Source organism: Maniola hyperantus, chromosome 23 (genome assembly GCF_902806685.2).
Source record: "Maniola hyperantus chromosome 23, iAphHyp1.2, whole genome shotgun sequence".
Taxonomy (NCBI): domain Eukaryota; kingdom Metazoa; phylum Arthropoda; class Insecta; order Lepidoptera; family Nymphalidae; genus Maniola; species Maniola hyperantus.
Genome location: NC_048558.1, coordinates 2,937,134 through 2,962,090, shown reverse-complemented (window position 1 = coordinate 2,962,090; position 24,957 = coordinate 2,937,134). Strand labels below are relative to the sequence as shown.

The 24,957-nt window shown below is 36.9% G+C and overlaps 1 protein-coding gene across 1 annotated transcript; it reads right to left on the bottom strand.

Moving 5' to 3' along the window:
- Positions 1-1,297: 1,297 nt before the first annotated feature.
- Positions 1,298-20,095, bottom strand: vri (vrille). Its single transcript, XM_034981072.2, has 2 exons — positions 19,823-20,095; positions 1,298-3,613 (listed from the first exon to the last, which is right to left on the bottom strand). The coding sequence occupies exon 2, from the start codon at positions 3,566-3,568 to the stop codon at positions 2,468-2,470; it is 1,101 nt and encodes a 366-aa protein (XP_034836963.1). The 5' UTR covers positions 3,569-3,613; positions 19,823-20,095; the 3' UTR covers positions 1,298-2,467.
- Positions 20,096-24,957: the final 4,862 nt, after the last annotated feature.

Below are 24,957 nucleotides of genomic sequence, written 5' to 3'. Positions count from 1 at the left end.
GGCGAGGGCTCTTAGTGTTTATTCCATTTTGATCGCACGCCTACTAGAAGGCGCGCCAGGCATCGATGTAGGGTATTGATTGCACCCGGACGCTATTGTATAGGCTAAAAGTAGGCTAGAACTGACCCTGTTATGTAAAGAGAAAACTTGCTTGTATACGCAACGGAGAAGGATACATATAGGGCACTTTTCATCCCGGAAAAAGAAAGAGATCTCACGGGATTTTTAAAATCCATGCAGACTAAGTCGCATCATCTAGTCAGTACCCATATTATAAATGCGAAAGTGTGTTTGTTTGTTGGTTTATTAGTTTGTTGGTTTGTTGGTTTGTCCTTTAATCACGCCGTAATGGAGCAACCGATTGACGTGATTTTTTGCATGTTAAAGACCTGGAGAGTGATATAGGCTACTTTTTATCCCTGAAAATCAAAGAGTTCCCACGGGATTTTTGAAAACCTAAATCCACGCGGACGAAGTCGCGGACATCAGCTAGTGACTTATATACCTATTTATTTACCTACAGAAGTTACTCGTTGTGGATGAGAGCAGGTTTTTTTAATGACAGGTTTTTCCTTTGACCACGATACGATGCATTCTTATAACTATCTTTGCCTGCATCATTTAAACCTACTTACTATAACTTACTAATTAACTAGCTACAATTCGCGCGGACTTAGGTAGGTAAGTATACCTGCCTAAGTCCGCGCGAATTGTACCTAGTAGACTGGCCTGAACAACTTACGAGTGCAACTTTTTAATAAATTAAATTTTCTATACACCTAAATAATTTCTTGAAGTATTCAGTGACTTAATCAGCTGCTTAGTGTATTAAGTTATTGAATGATTACTTATTACTAATGAAGAGGTAAAAGGAGATGGACAAAAATTGTATGGAGGCGAGCCCCAGAATGTACAGAGATGATATACCTATCTGCCATTTAATAGTAAAAATCTTCTATTTTAAGAAAAAAAAGTAGCATGTTGTTTTGCAGTCGTGGAATTAAGTTCATGATAGGCATAGTTCAGCCTGGGGCAAATTTTGTCCATCTCGTTTGGATATAGGGGATATCCAAATTTTACCTCTTTCTACTATAGATGGGTGATGGGTCGGTAGGTGCGAATCAGATTTTGATGAAATGTTTTTTCTTCCGACGAAATATCAGCCATCGTAGCTTATATACTGGTACTGGTATAGGTACTGCTTATACTTAGGTATATTGTGGTCTAATAAGTATGGTATGGTATGGGTAAGGTATAGGTATGATATTTCTGGTAGGGATGGAATAAAATTCATTGGTTTAAATGTAATGTACACAATTTATTTATATCGTATAGTGTTTCTTATACAAAGATAATAAATTGTAAAATCCTCTTTCACGGTCCGAATAAATAAATACTTAAAACTCCTTTCAGTCCCTATCACGCGCCCTTTGGGCAATAGGAGTAGGTATAGCTTACAATACATCGAATACTTTCCATCAAGCCTTCTAGGATTTGATACAAGTCCCCAACCACGGGTCCAACTCGAAGACGAGACGCGAGGCGAAATGAAAATGAGTGAAACGCCATGCGAATCAGTTTTTAAAACCATTTTAATACCCATAATCGACGCGATTTTATCGCAGAGCAGGACTCGTGGCAGGGGCCACTTACGGTATAGACAATTGAAATCGCCATGCTTTTTCTAACAAATGTACAAAAATATTACTTTTAAAAGGTAGCTATTTAAGGTAGGTATGTATTGTCGAAGGCACTGGTATCCTTATTTCCTGATTACTCAATACTCTGAACAATATTAATTTTAAGTGGAAATATTAAAATCTTAACATTATTTTGCGATTTCTTGACAGCTAGAGGATCGATCTCATATATTTTTTTGGTTTGGAACTTAACGGGCATTCCGAATGAGAAAGACTATACATTAAACATTATAAATAAACATCCAAGTAGGACTTAATTTTACTTAGATCGACTTAATACTAACTTACAAGAGAAATAGTCTTTAGCCATCGATTTTCACTACCGAGTCTTCGAAGAGATGAAACAGATCTACTGCGCTTACTTATAATATTACATATACATTATACATAGCTCACCACTAAAAATGCATCTTTTTAAAATCTATCACTGAGTAGATAAGTTTCTCTGCTCGAAAAGTCTTTAAACCGAAAACGAATAAGTCTCATAGGTGCGGTCGACCGCGACGACTATCTCTACCCTACGATACGATATCATACGATACACCGATACGACTACTAGGAAGGACTACATTAGGCGTTGCGACTTAGCCGCGTACAGCTGCACAATATCATACAAATATATTCTCTTTACGTGGTAACTTCGACTACGGAGGAGGGGCAGGTTGAGACAGTTTGTACGAACGAGATCGACTCGCGATCGCGGAACGAGGCGCAGGCTGCGCGGTCAGGCGCAGGCGCGAGGCGGGCCCAGGCGCGGCCGTCGGGGCTCAGTGCTCCAGTGCACGCGCTTTGTTCTGGTGCATCATGTTCTTGAGCGTGGCCACCTCGGTCGCGAGCCGCGCCAGCTCCGCCTTCAGGTGCGCGTCCTCTTCCTCCGCCATCCTCTCATCAGACCGCGGCGGCCTGTACTCCGCGCCCAGTGAGATCCCTGAATCCCTCTCGTCGCTCGACCCCTCTCCGTCCCAAGAAGGTGAAGACCGGGGGCCGGGCTCCTGCTTGATGTGCTGCAGGGAGAGGAGGGCGCTCGCGACGTCCTTGTCGCCGAGGTGTGACTTGTGGCGCAGTTTGAGTGGGAGACAATTGTTTTCTGGAGCGTACTGCTCGGCTGTTTCATCTCCAGATCCGGAGAGAGAGGAGAGCTCATATGGCGAAGGGGCGCGGCGAGATCGGGAGAGATTGAGAACTGAACCGGGGGGTTCATAATGTGCCGGGTGGGGGTAGTACGCTTCGGGTGCTGGAAGCCTCTCTTGGTAAGGTTCGGGGGCACGCTGAGGTGGTGGCGACGGAGGTGACGCCGGGGGTAGCGGGGGAGGTGGGGGCGGCGCTGGTGAGAATAGAGCGTTGCCTGAAAGCTTACTCCTCTTCGTGACGCAGAGAACTTGGTCACAAGTAGGCAAAGTCGCTAGAACTTGGTCGATGCTGATGAGGTTTTCCCCGCAGATGCCGTACTTCTCCTTGATCGCGTCGAGTTGCGCTTTCAGCACGTGGTTTTCTTTGGAGAGTTCGACGACGCGCTGCTCGAGCACCATGTCGTTGAAGCGGCGCTTTTCGCGCGAGCGCTTGGCGGCCTCGTTGTTCCGCCGTCTGCGGTCCCAGTACCCGTCGTCCTTCTTGTTGTCGGGGATGAACTCCCTCTGCTTGCGTTGACCGAAGAACTCCTTCCTCTTGTTGAAGTCGAAGGAGTTGCCGTAGTCGTTGGGGTCGCCCGGGCTGCCGACGGAGGGCGGCCCGTCCATAGGGAAGTGCGGGGAGACGGAGAGGCGGTTGCGAGGTGGTGGCGGCACGCGGGAGGGGCTGGGTGAGGGACCCAGCGCCGCGCCTCCCGCGCCCAGCAGCTGCTGCTGACTCAGGATGAACTCGGCGACCATGTTGCGGCGGACGACGCCCGGTCCGCACGGATCTTCACTGTGGCTCTGTAACAAAAGAAACCTTACGTTAAAATACAATCGCAATTTACTAAACGTCTTCACAAAATTACGTACGCTTGCAAAAATGTGGTGTCGCAAGCCTATGTGCAACTTTAAACCTCTGTGTAATCATGTTGCCTCATTACAATTTTTTTCATACCTCTATAAGATATTTCAGTTCAATAAATCACGTTAAACTGATAGGGCGCCTTCAAATTAACCGCAAAGTGCCGCGCGTAGACATATTTGTAGCCGCCCTATACTTAGTGGGAACTCAGAGTTTCTACTGCATCAGTCTATGCTAAAAAGTTATCTGTGGTCTTTGCTCGTGCCACACGCTCGTGCGAGCCGGTGCGATCATGTCTGTCGTGTGTGTAATTTTATCAGAAAATTGAAGTGTCAAAAGAAAGCTAAAGTTTTCCTAGCTTAAGCTACAAGAATCCTCCAATCTATCAAGTCAAATGATCTAACCTCACGTGCAGACTAGCGTTTCAGAGATCACCCATACGCAATGACACTATTAAAGTTCAATTTCCAACGGGAGTTATTGCACCGTAAGTGATATTTGAAATGTTAAGTTAGCGCTGAAGTGGAACTACCTATTTGAAGCGAGTAAAAAGTCACGCCTGTGGCCATGGGCCTACTAACGTCGACTAAGTGCTTTATTAGCTAAGCACAGGTTCAATACAATATTTAGATTTCGCAAGAGGTCTCATGTTGGTAGCGGCGTGGGCTGAGATTTGAGAACATCGACCTCAGCTATTTATTTGATATTAAAATACGGTCCCTATCGACCGGTGTGAATGAACTTGTCTTTATAAAGAGCGAGTCCTAATTTTGCCAGTATTTTAACCGGGGTCAATGGACTTTAAAAAAATTACAGGTAATTTAAAAACAATTAGTCATTAATGACGATGATGGGTCTAAGATATAAAAGTGTTTTAACTGAATATGCGAGTTCCAGGCCGAACACATTGTCATAATAAATTTTTCAGTAAGTAGGTAAGGTAGGTTTAAGTAATTTATAAAACTCCTAAAATATTATCAATAATAATTATTATTCGTTTAAGTTTTTAACACCTTTTGTTTATTTGTTGCAAACAGGTAAGTAAATATTTCAAGATGGAAACAAAAACGTAGTGAAGTAACTCTTGCTTCGTTCTTTATTTTCTTTTCTCTTACTAAAAAATCAAACAACGGCAGGATGTTTAAAAACATTTAAAAACCAATAAATAGGTACTTTATTACCAACAAAACTGCTATGAATGATAACAATGAATGAAAATCGCGCCATTGTGGTGAAAACTCATAAAACTTCTAAATACAAACTATTCATAAAACTACACCGGTTTTTTGTAGTCACGTTAGAGAACACGAGGTTTGATAAACGCAACGTGAGAGTTCTTTCTTAATTTTCTAAAGATGTTATGCGTTTCCTAACGGATTTGGATATCATTTTAACTATTTCCATCTTTGAAACTAGAATACCCTTTTTGGAGGACATTTTCAGGACATTTTTGGTATTTCGATAAAACAGTTCAAGCTAGGGAAAACTTGCTAATGCAGTTAATTAACAAGATATATACAAATTACTGAAATTGTAGGAAATTGATCGAAGTACCAAAAGTGTTTACTGCTACACAGTTTCAATATATTTTACCTACTAGTGGAAATGACAACCTATCTAATGATATTTTAAATTTTTTAATCTCACGCATTTAAACGTAATTTATACATATTTTTATAACTTTCTAAAGGTTATTTTAATTTTAATTTCAGTTCGAAATAAATTTAAAATAGTGTATTTTAATGTTTCTGTATTAAAACAAGAATTATTAATTTCATCCATGCCGTCTGTTAATCTGTTGGTCTGTATTTCACAGTCATTTAAAAAGACAAAATTCGAGACTATCCCGGCTTTTCCGGCAATATGTTCATCTTATTCAAAACACGTGCTCTTACTTAGTTGAAGTAAATATAGAGGTCATTGCTTATATGGGAAATTCACGAACGACTTCATATTATTATGAAATTCGAATAAGGTCATTAGCCCAACGCTAGAGAATATTAAGATGTTTTTGATTTTTTTTTATTCAGATACAAGTTAGCCCTTGACTGCAATCTCACCCGATGGTAAGTGACGATGCAGTCTAAGGTGAAAACGGGTTAACCTGGAAGGAGTATGGCAGTTTTTCATCAATGTTAATCATTTTCAGTTTATCAGTTTAAGTACCTATATTTAGAGAGCATCGTTACAATTTCCGATTCGAATACTTTGGCTTATTTCTTTACTAATAGCGACCGCTTGCGATCTTGTTCGTGTCTACCTCTAAGAAAAAATTTCAGCTCTCTAAGTCTGAGGGTTTGAGCTGGGCCACAGAATATACAATAAGTAGTAGTAAGTAAGCTAGACGTTGATGAGTCAGTGTGAGTGAGTCAGGACTATTTTTTTTTATTGTACGAAGATTTTCATTCGAAATAATTTAATTTGTTAAAAAAAACACTCTTTTATAATAAAACTATAGAAAGTTTTCGAGCCTACGAACTTTTGAATAGCAGTAAACAGATCTACCGGCAGCGGGTCAACCGCAAAGTAAAATATGTAGGATGCAATAACAATAGTTATGCTGATTGCTGACAGCGTATTGTAATCAGTTTTTATAACGCAACAATAATAATCTTTGTAATATTGCACTATTGTCGTACCTGCTAGTAGCACAAGCCTGACGCTTAATTGGAGAGGAAAGGGGAATATATTTGTCATTTAATTTAACATGGCTAATATTCTTTATTTAAAAAAAAATCCTTCTAAAGTCATATGAATTTCTTAGTTTCTTGGCCAGTATATTTTATTTTTATTTTATTTTGTTTATTTGAAAGTAATCAACAGCGTAAATACATAATTATTATTTAAATTTAAATCTAGGTATAACAGAAGGCCAAAAGAGATTACTTAAAATTATAATTAAACTATTTTAACAGAATAGAGTTAGAATAAATGTAGGTATATACAATAATAAAATAAAATTACAACAGTGTGTGTATGATTGTATGTGTGTGTGTATGCGTGTGTGAGTGTGTGCTTATGAGTATGTGTGAGCGTGTGTGCATGTGTGTGTGTATAATATATATATATAATATATATAATAATAGAACCCCAAAAGCTACTGGACCCATTAGAAAGAAACAGATTCTCACAAATTAATCGGTTACTTCGCGGCATCCATCTTATTAAATTGTGTAATAATAAAGCATCAAGCGGCATCATCTTTGCCTTTACCCAGACCTGAGGTAACTTGGGAATTAATGATTCCAACCCTACCGGGAATCAAACCCGCGACCTCCCGCTTTCAAAACCACAGACTAAAAAGTAAAAATCATTATTCAAATAATGTCAAAACCTTGAGTAATACGTTATTGTGATCACAGTTATTGTAACTAGCGAGAGACAAGTTGCTAGTTAGGTTAAACTTGCGGATGGGTTCGTTCGGTGTCAGTAGGCCGCCCCAGATGCGCGTGCGCACCCGTTACGGCTAACTGTCGATTAAAACCCAGCCATAATTGGTTGAAACGTCGAAGGCTTTTACTTTACCCGTTGTAACTAGTATCATGAAGAACTTTTGTTTTTTAGTTCAACTAAAAATTTGCTTTTATGACGTAGATTAATTAATTAAATCGAGTTTTAAAAAGATTTTTTGTTATTTTTAAGGAAAAAAGCAGAAATCCAACAAATCTAAAAAATCATTAGAAAATGAAAATCAGAAAATGTAATTAAATATAGTTTTACTTTTTAATTACTACTTTTAGTCGGTAATTATATTTTTACAACACACAAAACTAAAAACAACGGAAAATAGCACGTGAAAATGAATATTAATGTATGCATGTAAGTGTTAAACTGGGTTTTAAGTTTTTAACCTAGATATTTAGGGCATAATATCATTTCAACCAAATTACTTATTTTTAAATAAGTAAGTATACATATTTTTAAAGTTAGGTACTTAAAAAAAAATTACATAATTAAAAAACTGTTGATTCACCGACTTTTTAAAACCGTTACCGCAGCTATATTTCAGTACAGTTACCTACATTGAATAAGCATTTTTTGCCGTTTCGACCGTCTGGCTATAGGTGTAAATCATACAAAAAGTATTCCGTACCGTTCCGTAAAAAAAAATCGACAGGTTAGGATCTAGTTTCAAAGCGGTTTATTTTTAAAGTTCACTTCATGAATAATACAATAAATAATTGTTACATTTAATTAATTTATTTGCGTAGCTACTACGTAGACAAATCGATTACGTTAGGTTATGTTCTAGTTTTAAAGTTCACTTTCATGATTAATACAATAAATAATTGTAACATTTAACTAATTAATTGTTATACCTACATACAATAAGAAAGCCAATTCAAGCCAAGGTGATATTTTACAATAACTTTATCGTAATTACCCTAACAAGAAGGTAAAACTAATTTTGATTTTTTTAAAATTAAAATTAAATTTTAAATTTCAAGTGAATTCTTGTTTTCGGAAAATGTTAGCTTTCGCATAATTGGTTAAAATTAATTTTTGTAAGACAGAAAATTCTAATTTGCATTGCGTATTTTAACTTTTCTTGATGCTAACTAACTGCTGTTTGAACATTATAAAACACTCCGTTAACTGGTCGGTTGGCGGAACAAACGGTTCAACACAGATATCCATACGGTTATGAGAATATTAATAGCGAAACTACAAAAAGCAGATAATTTCTATGTAATTTCTTACTTACCTATCCGACGAGATAAATTAAATTTTAATTTTTATGAAATTATATTTTTAGATTTTTTTCGAGTGTCTAAAGTCAAAATCTTTTTGGCTCTGAGCCAGCCATGGGCCAGCAAAGGTGATGAAAGACGGTGAAATGAAACATAGGTATAATATGACAAAGATAGTGTGAACTTGTTTTTACACATGCACTACATACATTTTACAGATTTTTTTAAAACTTTAACTGCTGAACTGTTGAACTGAGTAATATTAATATTTAAAAAAACATATTTAACTCGGTGACTATTAAGAAAATGTTTTGGAAGACTGGTTGTTCGGTCAAAGTTCCTGTGAAGCTGGTTTAAGAAATGATATAAAAGAACTAAGAGTTTCAAGTATCAACGGTACTACTATAATTTAGGTTAACAAGAATCGCTAACTTCCTAAACAATTAAAATCAAGTTATCAATAACCAAACCACTGACACAATTTCTCAAAAAATATCATTTTGATAACAAATTCAATACCGTTCGAAATTCCACTAACGGTAATATCGCGTCTTGTATAACAATCGGCATTTGAAGACAGTTATAACTAATCATTTACTTTCTTACCAACCGTTAGCCAAAAACTGGCTTCGTACGGTACCACGCTTTTTACACCCAAAGTCATCTGGTACAAACTCGTTATGAAACTGATGTTTCGTCATTTCAAGGTTGGATTGGGCAATTATTGGCATTCTAATAATGTAATACTTTGAACTAACGTATGGGAACTCTTAGGTATATTGTTTTTTGGTTATCTGTGCACATCAATAATTAATTTATGGTGCACATCTTCTATAATATTATTAAAATGATTCACTAAATGTGTTGCTCATCGCAAATCTCGAGAACAGCTGAACCGATTTCGCTAATTCTTTTTTTATAATATTCCTTGAAGTACGAGGATGGTTCTTACGCAGAGAAAAATTTAAAAAATTTGAATCGACTGTTTGGCGGAACGAAGTTCGCCAGGGCAGCTAGTAACTTATATTTTTAACATTGACATTTCTATTATTTGAGTCACTCTTTGCCATTCGTATGGTCTCGGTCGGTACTCGGTATATTTAAAATCTTTTTCTTTTCTAACAAGAACTTTATCTCATTTAATTTCTTCGCTTTCATTCTTTGGTTTACTTGTAAAACTGAATCATTTCATAAAACAGATCCAAAGAATGTTTAAATAGCTTACATATTTTACTTATGTAAATTACTCTGCCATTTCTGGCGGTCGATTTTTTATAGTTTCTTTTCTAATAAGTATTTTAGCAATAGAATAAACTATTAAGCACGAATTATATTAGAAGGTACAATAGGATATTACTTATTTTTGGGAATGTAGAATTACTTAATAATTCGTGGCCTTAAACATAACGGTTGCAATACGGCGTCACCTATTAGTAACTAAGCTAATAATAATTTGTGTTGTAAGAATCCATTTGCAATTCTAATGGCAATCAAACGCGTAGTACAGTTAGATCTAACTATACGTGATATAAATGAATTGATTGCTCGCTAATTGATTTTTAATGTTAACAACTTGTAAAACTAAATTGATAAGATAAAGGAAGCAAACAAAACTAAATAAAAAGAACCAGACAATATTTTTAGAAGTACTTAATTTAAAATTAAATAATAGAAGTTCTAACATAAGTTGTGCTAGTAGGATTCGAAACTATAATTTTAGAGGTTAAAAAGAAATTTAGAAGTTATTAATCACTATCCATAGTTATTCAAAACTAGCACTGGGATCGGCTTGTGCTAGGTTATGTTTTAACCTTCACATTGAACTGTGGAGTAGGTAAGTTCATAAAGTATTAGCACGTGTTTTAACTACGTGTGACTAGTTACGTTGCACAGGCCTGACTAAATTATTAACCACTTTTAGATTCGTGAACTGAAATGTTTTTTATACATTGTAATTTGTAACAGTAAAAGCTGTAATCAATTTATATAAAAGGAAAAGGTGACTGACTGACTGACTGACTGACTGATCTATCAAAGCACAGCTCAAACTACTGGACGGATCGGGCTGAAATTTGGCATGTAGATAGCTAATATGACGTAGGCATCCGCAAAGAAAGGATTTTTCAAATTTCAACCCCTAAAGAGGTAAAATAGGGGTATAAACCCGGATGAAGTCGCGGGTATAAGCTGGTAATAACTTTACTGCCTCAGCAATGTACGGCAAATATAAACACGTGTTCTGGCTGTAATGCTCACGTTGATCAGTCGGGGCAGGGTGTGAGGGGAGGGGGAAGGCACGGGCCTGAGGTGGTGAACACTGAACACGTGCCCTTTGATTTCACAATCCCTAAAATTTTCTCATCATTTTCTCATTAATTCCCATTTTTGATGGACTACAAATAAAGTTCAACAGACATAATATCCATGTTTAAAAAATAATACCTACCTGCCTAATGTTTCATTATTAAATTACTTACTTATTTTAAAAAGCAATGTGTTTCTTTTTCTTCTTTTTAATTACTATAGTGACTTGTCAACTTTTATATTGATGATGATATATTTATTTAGTTTTAGAAAGTGAATAACTTTCAAATAAAGCATTGCTTGATTCTTATCTACCACACTATCTATCTACACTTATTTACCACATCAAAAACACACATTTTATTTTCCTATATATATTTGACGTAAAACTCTTAATGTTCGTAAAAAATAATTTCGTTTTTATCACACATACAGAAACTATATAATACAACTAACACAAAGAAAGAAAAACATTATAATATACCTAGATAAAGATAAACCGAGAATAGATATTTCATAATACACGTATCTCTGTGACTCACAGTTCGACAAACAAGACATTTTTAACGACTTACGTAACTATCTAGCCACTGTCAATATTAATGCACTATTTGACCTCTCTGTTCTAAGATTTATTCTTTACGATTACATAATAATGCAGCGTCATAGATAAGCCGCATGCCGGGCTTATTCTTGAAGTAAACTAAGATGTTAATATAAACTAGAGTTTAATCATCCTAAGGCGTTTTTACACAAGTATTTAAAATTGTACTTATGCTTTAAATATGTAACGTACATTATAGATTAAACAATTGATATGAAAATAATTATTGTTAAATTATTATCTCATCATTATAGTGAGCGTTAATGTTTAATTCGTCGATTATCGCTATTTGTAACGCGAGTGTTTTATTTTTAAAACTTCCTTATTGCTTGCAAATCTAATAACAATTTTTATTAGTTACTTTAACTCCTACTTGTAACAAAGAATAGTTAAAAAACCAATACGTATTACAGGTAACGCGAAACTGCTTTACAATAATAACTGTCGGCCATTGTAAAGTGATAAATGTTATTGCAAGCGAAGATGAACTATTTTTTATGTTTGACAGGTGACCTTACGTCCCACAGGCGTCTCTTATTGTCAACCTTTCAATATGCTTTTGAAATTCAAAAATTCCAGACTGAAAAATCCAGGAATGCTCTCTATCCTATGCATTTAAACAAACTCATTATACTCAAGTAAACTGTGCCAAGTTTGCTCTTAGTACGGTCCCAAGGTACTAGATTGGCGACCTCGCACGGAAAGCGCAAACAAATTTGAAGGGAATCGCTGGATTCAGGCAGAGCAAGATCGTGGCGTGTGGAAGTGCCTACATGGGACCTATGTCCAAAAGTGGACGCCTATCGGTTAACGATTATCATGACAATGAATACAATCGAAAATTATCTAAATGATAAAAGAGCCTGTATTTGACCTGCAGCTCGTTCTAACAATGGGAACTGCAATTACTTTTTTATACATGGCATAGTATTGTATATCAAATCTTTAAACAGAGCAACCGCCGAGTTACTTACTGGTTCTTCTCGGTAGGAAACGCATTCCGAACCAGTAGTAGATGCATTTGACGATTCAAAAGTACGTTAAAAGTTTAATTGAATTAAATTATTTATTTATTTATTTAATGAATGTCGTTGTTAACCATGTAACAGTTAAAACAACAGCAATGCAATCAAACAAAAAAGAAGAACATTATTTTGAGTTTCCCAAAATAAACCAAACAACAACAAAGTTACGAGCGGACTTCTAATTTTGAAAGAACGAACGCCAAATTCGTTTCAAGCTTATTATTAAAATATACAAGAAAGTACAATAACTTGAGAATTTAGTTCAGAATAAACAAAGGTAATGTTCATTCTTGAGTCAAATTGTTCTGCATTTCTTCCAAAAGTAATTCAGCATAAAAACTTGCAAAAACCAAGAACCAAGGTCACTGACATAGCCCAAACTATTAGCAGGCTGAAGTTGAAGTGGGCAGGTCATGCCTGTCGTAGAGGCACTGGCCGTTGGAGCCGGAAAGTCCTTGAGTGGAGACAGCGTTTAAGCAAGCGTAGTGTAGGACGCCCTTCAGCACGATGGACCGACGATATAGAGGCTGGCGGGAAGTGGCAGGATGAGGAAGGCCGAAGATCGGGTGTGGTGGCGCTCATTAAGGAAGGCCTATGTCCAACAGTGGATGTCCACAGGCTGATGATGATGATGATGATGATGATGATAAAAAAAATTGAGTATGAGAGTAGCATTTTAAATATCAAGATTCGATGACGGTTAAAAATCTATTCAGGCCATGACATGACCTTAGCAGCTTTATGAGCATCCAAAAGTAATCTAACATAGTTTAAGATTTATTACGCATTGCATGAATCTAGGACTAGGTGCATGATGATGTCATGACCTTATCTTCTTCTATGTATGTCCAAGTTTGAGACTTTACAAAATCTCAAAGTCTGCCAATTTGTACTTGGCTAGCGTGGTAGACTATGGCCAAAACCCTTCTCAATCTGAGAAAAGACCCATGCTCTGAAGCGAGCCGGCGATAGGTTAATCATGATGTGATGATGTACGTCCAAAAGTAAGTACTTAAAATGAGCATTGCATTTTCAAGACCAACATCGCATCTAAATCGCATCAGTCTCGCAAACAAACTCCAGAATGGACATGACCTTAGCATTATTGTCCTGCACGTGTGGTGGAGCCGGTCACGCGGCGTTCGACACGTGAACTTGAACTCACGTTGCTTGCGTAACTCCGCACGTTCTTCTCGACCGTTATATAAGCCAACGTGATCCGATGGAGCTAATCAGATGCGCTGGTTACGCCCTTGACCGTTAATTTGTCAAAGAATATGCATGTGGGAAAGAAGTTGAGGTTGATGTCATCACTACCTAGTACATACCCATTTAAAAATGCGAAACTGTTTGTTTGACAAAAGATGCAGAGAAAAGAATTCAGATCCTACTGAGAAGAGTCGGTAAGAAACTCAGCAGTTGCTCTTTCCAAATCATTAAAAGATTACACCATCTTGCGGGCAATTGCCGACTTTCAAAGCTGTTTCAGTTGAAACCTCAGCCAGTTGCTTCCACGCAATTGGTTGAATATAAATTAATGAAATGGCGCAGTCGTGATGCATTAAAAGCTTACCCATAAGATTTGTTTAAAAAATAACTTATCCAAAACTAGAAAAGAAAGACAATCCATTAGGTTAATCATCATCTATATAAATGCTTTTGTTTCTATATAAGCAAGTTTAAGAATATAACTGTACAATTTAGATAATTTTTTATTTATTTTTTAATTTTTTAATAGGTAGTTTTTTTTTTATTAGTCAAGTTAATGAATTAATGTACTAAATAATCACTGCATACAAGGAAAAGAATAGACAATTCTCTCGGGGCGCCTAAATTGCGTGTATTTTGCTCTTGACCTACCAGAGACAATTAACGAGACATAAATGCTCATAGACACAATATCAGCCATCTTGGAAAAAGTAGAGAAAGTAGTACAGTGGTAACTTTCCACACGTTCGCCACTAGCGTTGAGGAAAAGTAGGTCGTCCGCCATCTTTCATGACATTGTAGCGTCGCACAATGTCGTGGCATTACTCGTTTTAATCAAATAAAACAAGTTGTATCCAATGATAGAATGAACTTGAGAATTCGCGTCGGTATCCTGTCTATTACCGAGAGGTTTTGTTGAAATTTTTCTCATAATACCCAACGTCCTCAGTTCATATTGACTCTTGCAAGGATTTCTTATCATTTGCCAAATTCCTAAAAAACAACTGTCGAGATTCACGGAGCAGTTCCATAATTCTCATCATGTATTCTAGCATTTGACATTCTGACCATCAGAGTTAGAGAAAGGCACAGGATAGACACGTTTTAAATGTGGTGCTGGAGACAAACGCCTTGGACTGCCAAGCGCACAAATGTGTCTATCGCGACACGAAGATTTGCCATAACGACTCGAACTTTCTACATTTGTTATCAACGGCTGCTCTCTTATTTCGGGCACATCATGCATGAGAATAACAGCCTAGAGATGCTGATTGTTACGTGCAACACTCAGGACAAAGGAAGGAGAGATCGCTCACCAACAAGATGGTCTGACCAACTAAAGCAAGCCATGCTAGTCAGTTCTATACTATTACCAAAATGACCGAGAAAAAAAAATGAAAACAACAGATCCATTCGAGGCTGTGATCCTTCCAGGACCGCGATCTTCAGAAATTAAGGAACGATTGAAGAGGGATTCTGACATTTAAAACTATATTAACTCTTAGTTCGCGGTACATAGAGTTCTTAGGCGCCAGTCATTATCTCAACAACGCATACAGTGTATGCACCAGATGCAGATGTTTTGAAAACATTAACTGTGACTTATCTTGTTGCGTCTGTACTCTCCAGTCACCAGTTAACAATCCTTGCGGTCATGTCTTTTTATATAACCTCAACTGTAGAATTAAGCAAGCGGTGATAGCCTAGTGGTTCAGAAGTCAGCCTCCTTGTTGCGGGATCCGGGCTCGATCCCAGGCACCTCTAATTTTTCGGAGTTACGAGTATGTGCGTTTTAAGCAATTAAGTATCACTTGCTTTAATGGTGAAGGAAAACATATTGAAGAAACATGCTTTGAAATTTCTACATAATGTTATCAAAGGTGTGTGAAGTCTACCAGAAGACTATGGCCAAACCCATCTCATTTTGAGAGGAGACTCATGCTCAGTAGTGAGCTGGCCATGGGTTGATGATGATGTATGATTCAGCAAGGTGACTACTTTAGATGCGTTTCAAGCATTTTTCTGCTGAAAAAAACGCGCATACTTGACCGATTTTCGCATTCGTATTTAGCGAAGGCCCAATTAAAGAGCACGCTATTTTGGGGACGGCCTCAGTCTCCCGATAATAGTTTGGTGTCAAGGCCCCGTTTCGTAACTCCTCGAGTGATAAACCGCCGGTTAAATATGTCAAGGTCCTCTCACTCGAGTGCTGTTCCGGTGGATTTCCCTATCAGATAAAAATAATCCTTAAACAAATACGCAGTGTTTAACGAGACAAAGACGAACCTACTTCGTACCGACCTTGCTCCACACTGTTAATTGCTACATTATTAAGAAACACTTAACCTATTTTCGTGAGCTAGATTCGTTGAATTTAGTTATCCACCTCTGTTTCTTGCGCAACGTAAGCGTTTTGTTTCTAGGAATAGGAAGCATCGTAAACAGGGCCGAGATCTTAATGAGTTCAAATTTCCCTTATTACTCATTATGCCTTGTTGTTCAGTTTAATCTACGTACCAGCTTGGATGTATGACGTATAGATAGCACCACCAGTATTGCTATGACTCACCGGGAATTCCTGTTAATATTTTTGCGACGTAAAATCTTGAAAACCATCAAGAATTTCGGGAGGAAAATTCTTAAAGAATTATGGTCGAAAATTCTTAGCATGGAGTTATGAGGAAGCGGTTTATAAATGAATCTCTTCCTGTTGATGAGCTATCCAAATCGGTTAATCTTAATCGTGATTGTGAATAATGTTAAAAAGAACTTATCGTATTGGAGTTTATCAGAATCTATTACTTGCGTCATCATGATCAACCCATCGTCGGTCAGCCCACTACTGCATTCGGGTCTCCTCTTAGAATGAGAAGAGTTTAGGCCATAGTCTGCCACGCTGGCCCAGTATGGATTGGCAGAATTCACACACCTTTGGGAACTCTATGGATAACTCTCATGCATGCAGGTTTATTCGCGGTATTTTCCTTCACCGTTAAAGCAAGTGATATTGAATTGCTTAAAACGCACATACTCCGAAAAATTAGAGGTGCAAGTCCATAATCGAACTCCCAGCCTCCCGAATAGAAGGCCTTCGTTTTAACCACTAAACTACCACCGCTTTTAACACGCGTCACAAATCACAATACTTCAATTTTGTTGGCTGTTAGAAAAGGGATTCAAATATTGCACGACACACGTTGGCGCTCTTGCCTCTTTGTCGCAATTGCTTGTGTACACTCATGTGCTCAGTAAGTAGGTTACAGTTACGCGAGCGGGCGAGATAAAAAATATAGGTCAAGTTATCTTCGCTTGTCCTCGTACGATGAAATTATCGTCGGCGATGTTATTGCGCGTGAAAAAACTGTAGCTTACGTAACGACGTTCATTATGGACTATCACGATAATATATCGCTATTGTGATATATTATAAACTGCGTGATAAAAGCTAAACGAAAACTCGCCTTGAATAATGAGGACAATCTCATTGTGTAACTCATTGTTGAAAAATTGATACATGAAATTGGCAAACCGTACGCGAACACTAAGTTCGAATGTATTGCATAAATGTAGCATTTAAATAGTTTACTCGTAGATGATTTCATCGTTTCGCATGCGCTACGCAATCAGGGTCGAGACTCGAGTACGAGCGTCGACATAATGGGAATTAAAATTCATAGTTATGCCAGTCATGATGCACGATTAACTAAATGCATACGGGTGTGACCTTATAGTCTTTAATAATTCCTTCCGGACGACCTTGCTTCAAACTTCCTGTATTACATCACTTGCGTACCGATAATGCACTTTACGGTTGAGCGTTATACTTCTTTGTCTATCTATTGACTAGTTTATGTCCACGACTTCGTCCGCGTGGATTACACTTTCAAACCCCTATTTTACTGCCATAAGAATTGAATTTTCAAAAATCCTTTCTTAGCGGATGTCAACGTCATAATAGCTTTCTGCATTTCAACCCGATCTATTCAGTAGTTTGAGCTGTGCGTTGATAGATCGGTCAGCCAGTTAGTCACCTTTTTCTTTTATATTTTTAGATATAGTGCGGAACTGTTTGTACAAAACAAGCTGATTATTACTGTAATTCTAGTGTTATTTGACGTTTCCACGTTGTTATCTATAGTCCGTGCAATGTCATTGTTTATCTGTGTGAGTTGCAGTGGATTGCGCAATGCCGCCCTGGGGACGTTGCGTCATACGTAGATAGCTAACTGACCTTTATACGATCGATTCGAGGCTAGAGTCGGTATCAATTGTTTGAACGGAAGGTGTACTTCAGCGCTGAGATGTGATTTTCAAAATTCTCGTGAAGTTATTATAGACATATATGATGTTTATTCTACACACTTCCTTAAATAACGTACCTATAGTAACTGAATGTTATGAGAAGATTTTTTTACAGATAATAATTTAGATATTATTGATAATACAAGTTATGAAAATTCTAATTCAGATTTCTTAGATGTTATTGGTTGAGATTTAATAATAGCAAATTCAATTTAAGATGTAATTTATAATCGAGGCAGTGGAGTACGCCTCAAGAATACTCTAGTTCCGTACATCCGCAGGCGAACGTACGCTGGATGGGAACCTTGAACCAGTTGTGTAAGCGTTTACAATAGCTTACGACAGAGCCGTCGTGCCAGGCGCCGCTTACGACACTAGTTACTAACAATCGCAATACATTAATTAAGTACCTATTTAAATAGTTGTACATTTTCCAGCTATAATACCAAAATTGCTGATCACTGATTCACATAAATTTTTGGATCCAACACAATTGAAAAGCAACAACATTTCTAATAAATAATGCTAATGTACTTAAAAAGCTTGATAATTAAACAAATATCAAAAATATTGATCTTACATAGCTTTTAGAAGAACATTCTAAAACAAAATGTAAAGCAACAAAAAAACAATAAACAATCAAAAATTAAACAATAGGTACAACGGAAATAGGAAGTAGTTATTTAATGAATTTAGCAATTAAGTAATTTGCGATTATTTCTTCGTCACGATAAAATTTTGAGCAATGCATAGTTATCAGCTAATTTTTGAGATGGAAAAATAAAAAATAAAGTACCTAAGTGCGTACTTAATAATTTAAAATAATACAAAGAAATCACCTTTTGTTCGATTACAAACAAAGGAATAAATAATATGATATCATCATGAGATAATAAAATCTAAAGATATAAAGGTGTAAACAATGATAATAATATAATGAAACGTCATTACGTTGGGGAAGTAAATATACAACAAAAGACTTGTGACTGACCAAGCCAGCACACCTGACGAAAAGTGATGTTAGAGCGTACCTACTTGATTCGAACTACAAGATACAGCAGGATAAACTAGGAAGCCAGGAATAAATTCCAAATATTAATAGCGGCAATGAACCGTAAGCAAAGCGTCAAAGCAATTTAAGCAAGTCTATGGTCTATGGAATGTAAACTACATAAGGGTGCAGACTATTATGGTGACTTGCAGTTTGGTAGACAGAAATGGGGGAAATAGATAATAATAGAATAGATTATCTAAAATAGAAATTATTATATAAAATACACTTTTACCGGTGTTTTGAATTGTCAAGTAAATCTACAAATAGTAGCGAGAAGCAAGAATCATTTCAGAAGATAAAACAGACTATACAAAACAAAGAGTTATTCTCTGAAGATGCAAAATATGGTGAGGGTCAGTGAGAAGTGATATGCGCACATGTGGGAAATTCTACGTATGAAATGACTTACAGCGAAAATCTTTTGGCACGAGACGCGGCAGGCGTGAGTAAACAAATTTTGAATGGCGATGTCAATGACATTCGTCCAAACACTTCTATGGAAGTCATTTGGATGAGTTGACTGATTCTACTTATTTTCTGACTCATTTAAATTTTTATTCGAATAAATTAAATTAGAATTTAATGAAGAATTTTTGAACTTAAATTAAGTATGCTAATTAGTTTAATTTTTAAATTCTTATTCATTTTCTTATTATTTTATAATTAATTTAACTTGTAATTTCTATTTTTCATTCCTATTTAAATATGTAATTGTTTTTATTTTTTCTCTACTAAGTAATTAAATTGAATTTTTTAATATAACAACTGCGCATTTTTTAATTTACAGAATAAAAAATAAAATTGAGGGTATTTGAAGCAAAAAGAGGATATCAAAAACGTACTGTTAAAATTTTCGAAATTTTGAATATTTTTTTTATTTTATTAATGGGGTTATAAAAGCCATTTTGACATATTGAGAATAATTCTATTAGTTAGTTAGAATAATAAAAAATACTTACGAAAATATTTGCGGCAATATTGCACTCCTTATCGGGAATTATCCAAATATTGAGAACAATGTCATAATTTCACAAAAACAGCAAATCACTAAACCGTCTTCGGCGTAGTTAACAGTGCGTTGAAATGTTATAATAAATGTTATGCACCCACTTTACACGTCCTGAATTATTTTGTCACTATCACAATGTTGTTATGACGAAATATCCACTGCGATGGCGTAGTACTCTAGTCAATTGTACGCGTCTATCCTCTGCGAAGTCTAGAGTGCGACTAAAATTTGTAGTGGGGTCGACCGACTCACGGTCTGCAGCACGCACACTACTATAGATTATGTTTGTGTGGGTGTCTGTCGAGTGTGTGCGTGACTGTGGCAGTGTGAGATATTTACGTAACCTAGCTGACTAGCTGTGTGTAATCACTTTAGTCGGCGCTATTGACTCAATGTAGTGTCCATTTTTTTTTAGCTAATTCGCGATTGAGTCATGTACCTATATTATTTTGTAGCGTTTTTCTGCTTCTACGAAATCTGTAATCGATTGATAAGCGTCAGTTTTTGGCAATTCACAGTGGCGTAATGAATTAATTTAAATGTGGGCAAATTTTTAACTACGAGTTCGGCCTGACCAATTTATCGCTTGTTAGTACTTTACCTATACTTTGTAATTTTGGTTGACGTAAAATCTATGGCAACGTTAGGTATTTAAGACTTTAGACTTGGTATTACAGCATTTTTTTCTGGGTTGTTTCAGTAAATTTTGTCCGTAACAGATTTTGTAAGCTTGAGATTCATTATTACAAATTTTTGGCCCGTAACTTTATACAAATGGGTACACTTAGAATACTTATAGCTTTTTAGATGTAATGAAATAGTTATTTAAGTGAATATTTTTTTTATCAGTGGTGACTCTATGCTACGCAGTACGCAGACAGTAAGTAGTCTGCGTACATAGGTACCTACCTAGGTACCTAGAGAGGTATCTACTTACGATCTTCATCCTTACACAAAGGAACATTACTATCTTTAGCTTTATATTACGTAAGTATTCTTTATCAATCTGTACTTCCATACATACAAATACAAATACAAATACAAATTTCTTTATTGCGAATCTGGGTAAAGTGGAGATGTTACAAAAACAAAAAGGTTTACAGGTTTTAAGGTTTAAAGGTTACATACATCGTTTTTTTCCGCTGGTAAAAATGCAATTAGGTAGGTAGGTAGGTACGCATCCCGCACAAGGGCGGGTATGTGGGACTCACTGGCAATTTTTACAGTCAGCATACCTACCCACTAAAAAACCCAGCGGTATCGTCTGCGTCAAGATGGACAAAGATTATACTTTTATCCCGGAAAACTAAAAAGTTATAAGTCCCACAAATTGCTATTGCGCTGGAACCATGTCTCATTAACATCGAAATGACGTCATTTTGACGTTAGCCGAAATAAAAATATACCATCCGCTCGAAACTTCCTAGTGCTGACGTCAGTAAAATGGCGGTCACGCGCAGTAGCAATTTGCGGGACTTACACCACGTGATGTTAAAAACCCTCAATCCGCGCGAACGAAGTCACGGGCATCGTGTAGTCTGGTATGAATAACATGTCACGTGGCAAACTAGGAAAATAACTTTTATCTAGCGATTAAAATATTATGTACTTACTCATATTATCTTTATTTGCATCTTCTATTATGTAACACTAGAGTTACAATAAATTATTCGTTAGGTAGGTAGGTACTTAAATAATTAATCGTACATGACAATTTACTTCAAGTAGGTACGTTTATTAATTGAATTTATAACTTGAAATTCTAAAAATAATTGATTAAAACTAACTTAACTAGGTACCTAATTAGATTAAATGTTAATAAGATTGAATGATAATTTATTTCTATTTCTATCAGGTTAACAAACATTTTACTCAATTTTCGTCTCTAAAATATTTACTCCTAAATTATACCTACATAAGTAGTATATATTTTTTTTTTTTTTTAAAGGAAACGAGGCAGACCATTTACTAGATGGGATGATGCCATTGTAAAGGTAGCAGGGAGAGTCTGGACAAGGCTGGCTAGAGATCGGGTCAGATGGAAAGTCTTGGAGGAGGCTTTTACCGCATAAGGCGGTCCTTACAAGAAAGAATATAATCACCTACTAATTACCTACTAAAAACATAACTATATGTAAACTATTAAATGTATATATATGTAAAAAATATATATAAGAGATTTCGTGAGTGGGTCCAAGCCAGGTAGCACCTGCAATTGTAAATAACTACATACTTAAATAAATAAATAATTTATAATAATAAGAAAAAATTAAACGTAATTGTATATATAATATAATGTTAATAATAAGATAAAATTAAAAACTAAGTAAAATTAAGTATTGTGCATGTAAGGAATAATAAAAGCTTTTTTATTTATTTATTTTATTTTAAGTACCTAGTATATTGACTGGTTATCACACTTGACTGGGTTTTATAAAGTAAATACTTGAACGAATTATTATTATCCTCCAAGAGTAAATAATATAGTACCTACTAACATTAAAAAATATGGGCCAAGGTCTGATTAAAATATTATTTTTAATGCGCGAATATTTTAACTTTCACGTTTCTATGATTGTTTCTTTTGGTTTCTTTTCTTTCGTGTTCCAATTGTCTAAAAATGACAAATAATTTCCAATTGTCTAAAAATGACAAATAAATAAAGATAATGACAGAATTACGCACAATAATTAAGGTTAACTTGAAACAAGAGTCTGACAATTGACATTCGGAAAACTGTCTCAGTGCAAGAAGGCTCGTAGAAGAAAACGGCAATGTGAAAGTCACGCTAGATGGCGTTAGTGTACTGTTCTTTGGTATTGACATAGACCTACATGACTGTAACTACGTGCATTTAGAAGATTGATGCAATATACTTACACACTTTTGCATGAAACAAAATCGTAAAATGTTGGCGGGGGACAGGGGAGAATGCTTTGTTGTGATTGGTGGACTTAAAAGTCACTTAATCAAAACAATGTGTGGAATGAGGGTACCGGACGGGCGTGGGCCGACTTTTACGCTAAGCAAGTGCGTAAGCTTGGTGAGGGGGGGTGTTCGGCTATTAGGCGTCCATAGGTGGTGGTCTGTGGGCATACCTTTTTTTTTCTCGTCAGGAAAATCCATCATGGATACCACCGGCCGCGGGGGTGCACAGTGGTTATTTCGGACTCCTACCAACTAAAAACCTCACGAAGTTCCACCCCACCGCTAACGACGGAGCACAAGGGACCAACAACGCCTCGTTACTCCGCCAGCGGATGTCCGCCGCAGCAGACCTACCACTGGGGCACTACGTGTCCCCAAACACCGTCAGAGGCATGCCGGAAGCACGCCAACCAACCCGAGGACCACACTGTGAGCGACGGACCGCCCCGTGTCCATCAACAACGGATCCTCACGAGGGCTAGGGCTCGCGGGGAGGGCCATTCCCTCTCCACGTTCCTAACCATCTCCGAGAGACCGGTGGGGCAGCCAGTGTTTGGATGGGTGATGAAACACTCATCACCAACCACCCACCACAACCACACCCTCCGCTATGCCCCATGGGTGCGTCTACTGCGCCCTCTGCTCACTCAGAGGGACGCGCGGACAACACCCCCTCCCCGCCAGGTCAATTGGCCATGGCTAACAATATCCCATGAAGAGAAATTGTTAACCATGTTACCAGGGTACACCGGCCCTTCCCCCGGAAGGGACTCGCAACACTCAGGCAACGTGTGACATACCTAACCCAAGGTCGGTATAAGCATTGTTGGCAAGCTGTATCGTGGAATAAGTGTATGGAATAATTCCATTGTTTTTGAACACTCGTGTTTGTTTAGTTACGTAATACCTAGGTTATATATAATTTATGAAAACAATAATGTAACCGACTTCAGTACCTAAAATCCATAGAAATATATTTATGCCAAAATGTCTGTCTGTATACTCTATATGTTACCTTTTCGTGACCTATAGCTTCCCGGATACATCATCATCATCATGATCAACCCATGACCAGCTCACTATACATATAGGGCACGGGTCTCCTCTCAAATGAGAATAAGGGGTTTGGCTATCGTCTACCACGCTGGCCAAGTGCGGATTGGCAGACTTCACCCACATTTTTGCGGACATTATATATAACTCTTAGGCATGCAGATTTCCTCACGGTGTCCCTTCACCGTTAAAGTGGTATTTAATTAGGTAAATAAAAATAAAAAAAAGTGTGAGTGTGCGGGGCGTCCCCCCCCCATTTCATACCCCGATTGCCATCATGACCTGTCGCGAACTATACATGGTGTTATGTACGACGGTACGGAACCCTGCGAGTCGTACCTTGCATTATGTTTTATGAGTTATTATTATAAATGTACTACGACTAATAATGCTATTAATATGTCAGGTATTTGAAACGGTAAAGTAGGGGAAGCCCTGACATTATCTTTATCGTTTCACTATCGAACGATGATGTTTCCATCACTGTTTCAGCCAGTAAAAACAATGTTAGCTGTTATAGGCTAATTGACAATTAATAAGTAGGTATGTATGTATAGGTAATAATACAGGATAGGCAACTAGCGTAGCCACAACAGGTAGGTAAGTGTTGCCAGAAAATATACGTCCATTATTTTGAGGGTAAAAATTTTAAATTCACCTCGATTATTTTGTAAAATAATGAGATAGATTTTTAATAAGTATACAAAAATAAGATATCCGCTAAAGGACAATTGTAATACTATTATTTATTTACTAGCTTATGCTCGCGACTTCGTCCGCGTGGACTACAAAATTTCAAAACTCTATTTCACCCCCTTAGGAGTTGAATTTTCAAAAATCCTTTCTTAGCGGATGCCTACGTCATAATAGCTATCTGCATGCCAAATTTCAGCCCGATCCGTCCAGTAGTTTGAGCTGTGCGTTGATAGATCAGTCAGTCATTCAGTCAGTCAGTCAGTCAGTCAACTTTTCCTTTTATAAATATAGATTTATTTCTGAATAAAAAAGTATTTGATGTGACTAATTTTATCATAACTATGTATGCGTTGTTAGGTATATCATAACATATTATTGCATACTTATAGGCAGAATTTGACTGTCCCT